Source organism: Atta colombica, unplaced genomic scaffold (assembly GCF_001594045.1).
Source record: "Atta colombica isolate Treedump-2 unplaced genomic scaffold, Acol1.0 scaffold99, whole genome shotgun sequence".
NCBI lineage: Eukaryota > Metazoa > Arthropoda > Insecta > Hymenoptera > Formicidae > Atta > Atta colombica.
In genome coordinates this window covers 387,955-393,132 of record NW_017259593.1, presented here as the reverse complement: position 1 = coordinate 393,132, position 5,178 = coordinate 387,955, and the positions used below count along the sequence as shown (strand labels likewise).

General features: G+C 26.7%; 1 protein-coding gene across 1 annotated transcript in view; it reads left to right on the top strand.

The window, feature by feature from the left end:
- The window catches only part of LOC108693797 (synaptobrevin homolog YKT6), a 38,731-nt gene extending 34,233 nt beyond the window's left edge, over positions 1–4,498 (top strand). The window contains exon 5 of the mRNA XM_018202942.1: positions 3,721–4,498. Within this exon, the coding sequence (XP_018058431.1) occupies positions 3,721–3,861 (141 nt within the window). The 3' untranslated portion in view covers positions 3,862–4,498. The remainder of the gene's footprint in view (positions 1–3,720) is intronic.
- Positions 4,499–5,178: the final 680 nt, after the last annotated feature.

Below are 5,178 nucleotides of genomic sequence, written 5' to 3'. Positions count from 1 at the left end.
CACACACACACACACACACACACACACACACACACACACACACACACATACACACACACACACACACACACATACACCACAGTTTATTTTATAAAAGAAATATGTAATTGCACATTACAAATTGTTAAGTTTTGAAAAATAGCTATGTATATTCTCACCAATTGATTCATTATTCTGCATAAAAGTATTAAAGTTTATTAAGTTATCAAAATGTGATCTTCAAAATTTCGCATACCCATATGATGCTACCGGAGTCCCCATTTGAAATAGCTCCTACCTTCAATCATTGGCTAATATGGCTAAAAAGTAATGAATAAAGAGTAAAAAATAGTAGTTAAAAGAAGTAAAAAGAAATGCATTTTATAGCGAATGAACATCATGATTTCTGATCGGAATTTCATGATGATATTAACCTTTACAAAAAAAATGCCAAATATTACCATAAAAATTATTTTTTACTTATTAAATCTCAATTATCTTGGAAATCTAACATGCTAGAATTTGTTCGCTTGCAGCATCGTTTTTAGCATCCAAAAATCTATAAGAGACATATACGTAATCCGGTTCAAAGTAATTTTTTGCTGTAAACTAGTGTCATTTTAATATATTATTTTATTATATTATTTATTATAATTTAAAACTATCATAAATAAGAATAAGTAACACACAATAATTTAAAATTTAAAATACGAAATTATTTTTTATTATTGTTTTTTCTTTAATAAAATAATAAAAGGAAATAATTAATAATCAAGGATCGAAAAAATTTTTGAAAGTTGCAAGTGTCACAAATAAAAAATAAAATATATTAAAGATAATATTGTAAATTAAAATATCAATTTTACATTAATATTGCATATTGTAACTTTTATATTACAATATTTAAAAGAGTTTTTCGAGTTCAAATTTATATTCAAATTTGTTCAAATTTACATCGTCAGAGGAATCATATATAATATGTACCAAGTATAATGTGTGACCAAGTATAATGTGTAATACTGTAATTGTCATTATCAGATATTTTGTTTTAATTATATAATATAAATCTGGTTACCTGTGATTTCTCTGCTAATTTAACTGTGTGAATATTAAAAATAATTAAAATTGACGTGACTCTTCTTGTCGATTGTCAAGTACAGAATAAAAGTCATTTTATGTATACATGATTGTTAATTACCGCTAATAGATGTTATGGAGGACCGCTAGTGGAGAACAAACAATCCAGGATAGGAAGATAAGCACCAGATAAATATTTGTCACTTTGTTTTTAAAAATATCTATTAGAAATATTTGGTGTGTCAATGGGATCTCTTCTCTCATCTATAGTTGCGGACATAGCGATGCAGGATATTAAGACAATAGCTATCAAAAAAAACTATCATTTAGACTAATTCTTTTTTAAATATGTTGACGATATTTTGTTGGCCATCCCAAATGATGAAATAGATAAAACACTCAAGATTTTCAATTCTATTCATGAATGTCTACATTTCCATAGAAACAGAAACAGAATCAGACTAGCTTCTTAGATGTCAACTTAATTAGAGAAGAACAATGCATCACATTTGACTTATTCAAAAAGAATATGACGTCGGATATCTTTATTACTATCACAACAATATTACTATCACAACATCCAGTAGTACACAAAAAAGAATTATTTTTGGAATAGTCGACAAAATAATGTCAATAGTATATTCACGGTTTTACTTAAAAAATAAGAAATGATTGACATTTTATTAAAAAACTGCTATCCATTAAATTTCATTTTCAAAATTATTAATAAAAGATTACAGTTTTACATGTATCATAAAAAAACAACAAAAAGTAGAAATGACATAGGAAATATAACTAAAAAATTTGCACCATTCCATACATAAAGGGCATATCGAACAGATTTACTACTATTGCTACAAAGTCAACATGCTTGCTGCTTTCACAATCCCTTGCAAACTAAACAGATCATTATTACAGGCAAGGATAACACGAAAAAAATAATAAATGTGACATAGTATATAAAATAGATTGCAAAGAAGCCACGTATAGAACAAACGAAAAGACTAGATACTAGAGCACATGAAAGACATCAATAAAAGGAGCGATTCTCTCTCAGAACATAGACCATATCAAAATCATGACTTTGATTGGAACAACATGTGCATATCCCAGATAATGAACCGTATAAAAAGAGCAGTATCTGAAATGATATATAATAAAAGACAAACATTAGATCTTAACAAAGTGACACTGTACATTTATCCGATGTTTATTTCTCTATCCTGAATCGTTTGTCCTTCACTAGATCTCTTGACGATAATTAACAATGAAACACTCATATACAATGTTTGGAAAAATAATGATAAATATTTTGTATAGGGACAGAATGGACTAAACTGAAAAGAAAAATCTTCTATTTGCAATTTTCGCATTAGTTAAGAAGATATTAAAAATTGTCGAAAATTGGTCCTCAATAATGTTTTACTCAATAATTTTTCATTCAAATACGATTAACTTTATAAAAAAACTGCAAGAGACAAAAATTGTTTATTTTCTTCTCAAAGAGCTCTGAGAATTTTTTTAGAATTTTTTCAGAATTTTTTAATACCGTATTTTCTCATGTCAGCAAAAATGAGAAAATTGCAATACTAAAAAGTCAATAAAAAAATTCTGAAAAAATTCGTAGAATTCTAGAAAAGAAAATAAATACAATTTTTGTCTTTTGCAGTTTTTCTGCTAAAGTTAAGTATTTAAGTAAAAAAATTATTGAAGACCAATTTTCGGCAATTTTTAGCAATTAATATCTTGTGCGAATTAACTATTGCGAAAATTGCAAAATGAGGACTTTTCTTCTTAGAATAGATTTCTCTATATGAAAGATTTATCATTATTTTCCGAACACCCTGTATACACAAAATGACTTTTATTTTGTACTTTATTTTGTACAATCGACAAAGAAAGCCACGCTAATTTTAATTATTTTTAATATTCACAGTTAAATTGGCAAAGAAATCATAGGTAACCAGATTACATTATACAATTGAAACAAAACCTCCGATAATCGAACATAACATGGAAGATAACAAGTAATGTAGATAATAGGAAGTGTCCTCTTTTTATTATATCTTAAGATTTTAAGTTGCTAGATATCTTAATTTATACATGATAACAATATAGTACGATTTTAATTTCATTGAAAAGGATTACATTAAGAGTTGAAACATTTATTTGATATTATAACATTATTGTAATTATTGTATTACATTATTGTAACACTTGAGATTAATAAATTGTCACGGCATACACGTACAAAAGCTCATAAAACTCTTTTTTAAATATTGAATTATAATATATTATCAAACTACGCAATACAAGTTTGTTTTACATTACATTTTTTACACTAACAACTTTATTCTTAAAATTTTAGTACTACTTATAAAAGATTCGATTCTATACAATAAAAATTACTTATAAGTATATGTTGAATCTTATAGATATTTATTATAATTATTCGAAATTAAGATTAGTTAATTTGCAAATACTGTATATGAAATATTATTTCTTATAAATATTATTCAAATCTTAGAAAATAAAGTTCTAAAAAATTCTAGAAAATAAATTATTGGATTTTTCAAGTACAAATTAAATCACATATTAAACTAGTTATCCTTAGATACAAATACTGTACAAATATTCAAAATTTAATGTGATATTTTTTACCAGCACAATACCTTAGAAGCTGTGTTGCAAAGGGGAGAGAAGCTGGATGATCTAGTCTCTAAATCGGAAGGACTCAGCGCTCAGTCGAAGGCGTTTTACAAGACCGCACGGAAAACCAATTCCTGCTGTAGTTTAGCTCCTTAAAATATTTTCTTCCTCTTTCTTTTTTAGCGAGCTTTGCCGCTTCAATATTTCATAAATGTGACTTTATAATCATTGTGGTATAGAAATGCAAATGAATATTTATATACATAATTCATGGAAAAGTTAATGCAGAAAATAAGAGGAAGAAAGGGGAAAGAAAATTTAGCAAAATAAAGAGAGATAATAGAAAGATACAGAGGGTATCAATCTATCCATGTTTTTTAGTGGAACATATATAATTTAATAAATTTTGAATTGAATAACGGGAAAAAAAACAAACTACTGCCGGTTCTTCCCAATTAAGTGAAATTTTTTATAAGAACATTACATGCCTGTGTAGAATTTATTTACTCGCAAGAAAACGGTCCTAAGTAATTGCATATGAGAATTACTTCAGAGATGAGTTTCACGCAAGGAGAAACAACCGGAATTCCCAATGTTAAAGTATCGCCTTAAACACATTCCGAATGTTAATTGTGCCCTTTTTATGTGTGAAAAAGACACAAGTGCAATTTGAGGTTGTTTATTATAACATTTACAGCCTTGCGGATCAATAGATGCAACGCGATAAGGATAACTGTAATTGCATGAACGATATATTTCTGTTCAAACAATTAGACTCCAGTCTAATATGATCAGCATGAAGTAATCAAAAAGTCTTTTTGACACAAATAAAATTTTTGTTAATATTAAAAATCATTTTGTTTTTGGTAACCCTGCAATATTTTATAATAAATGTTGAGAAATCATTTATATTATAATATCTAAATTAGAAAATATTGTACAGATATTCCAAGAAGAAATTGTCTAACAATTTTTTAAATGTTTATACGCAAACCAGTCTTCTTATCCTTTTTAGTTTGAATAATTGTACATTTATCATGAATTATATCAAAGTGATTATCAATGTTAATTACATATTTCGTCAGTTGGTCAATAGGCGATAAAACATTTACGATTGTTTGTCATTTGAATGTAAGTAAAACTCTAATGATGTGTCTTGGCAAAAAGAAAATATATTCTATGTATAATATTTAAGTGACAATTGTAATCTTTATACTATGTATGTGTTAAAGAGTATAATGAATCAGTAAATATATATTAATATATTTTTAAATGTTAATGTTATTATATGATGTTCATAAAAATAATTTATACATATATAGTATAACTCATAACTGTGAGGTAAATTTATTTAGACGTATATTTAGACGTTTATTTTACATCACACGCGCGTGATGTTTCTGAAATTCTGGAAATTGTGTCTGCCCGATTGCAATCTCTCTCTCTCTCTCTCTCTCAGTGAAAGAGAGATAG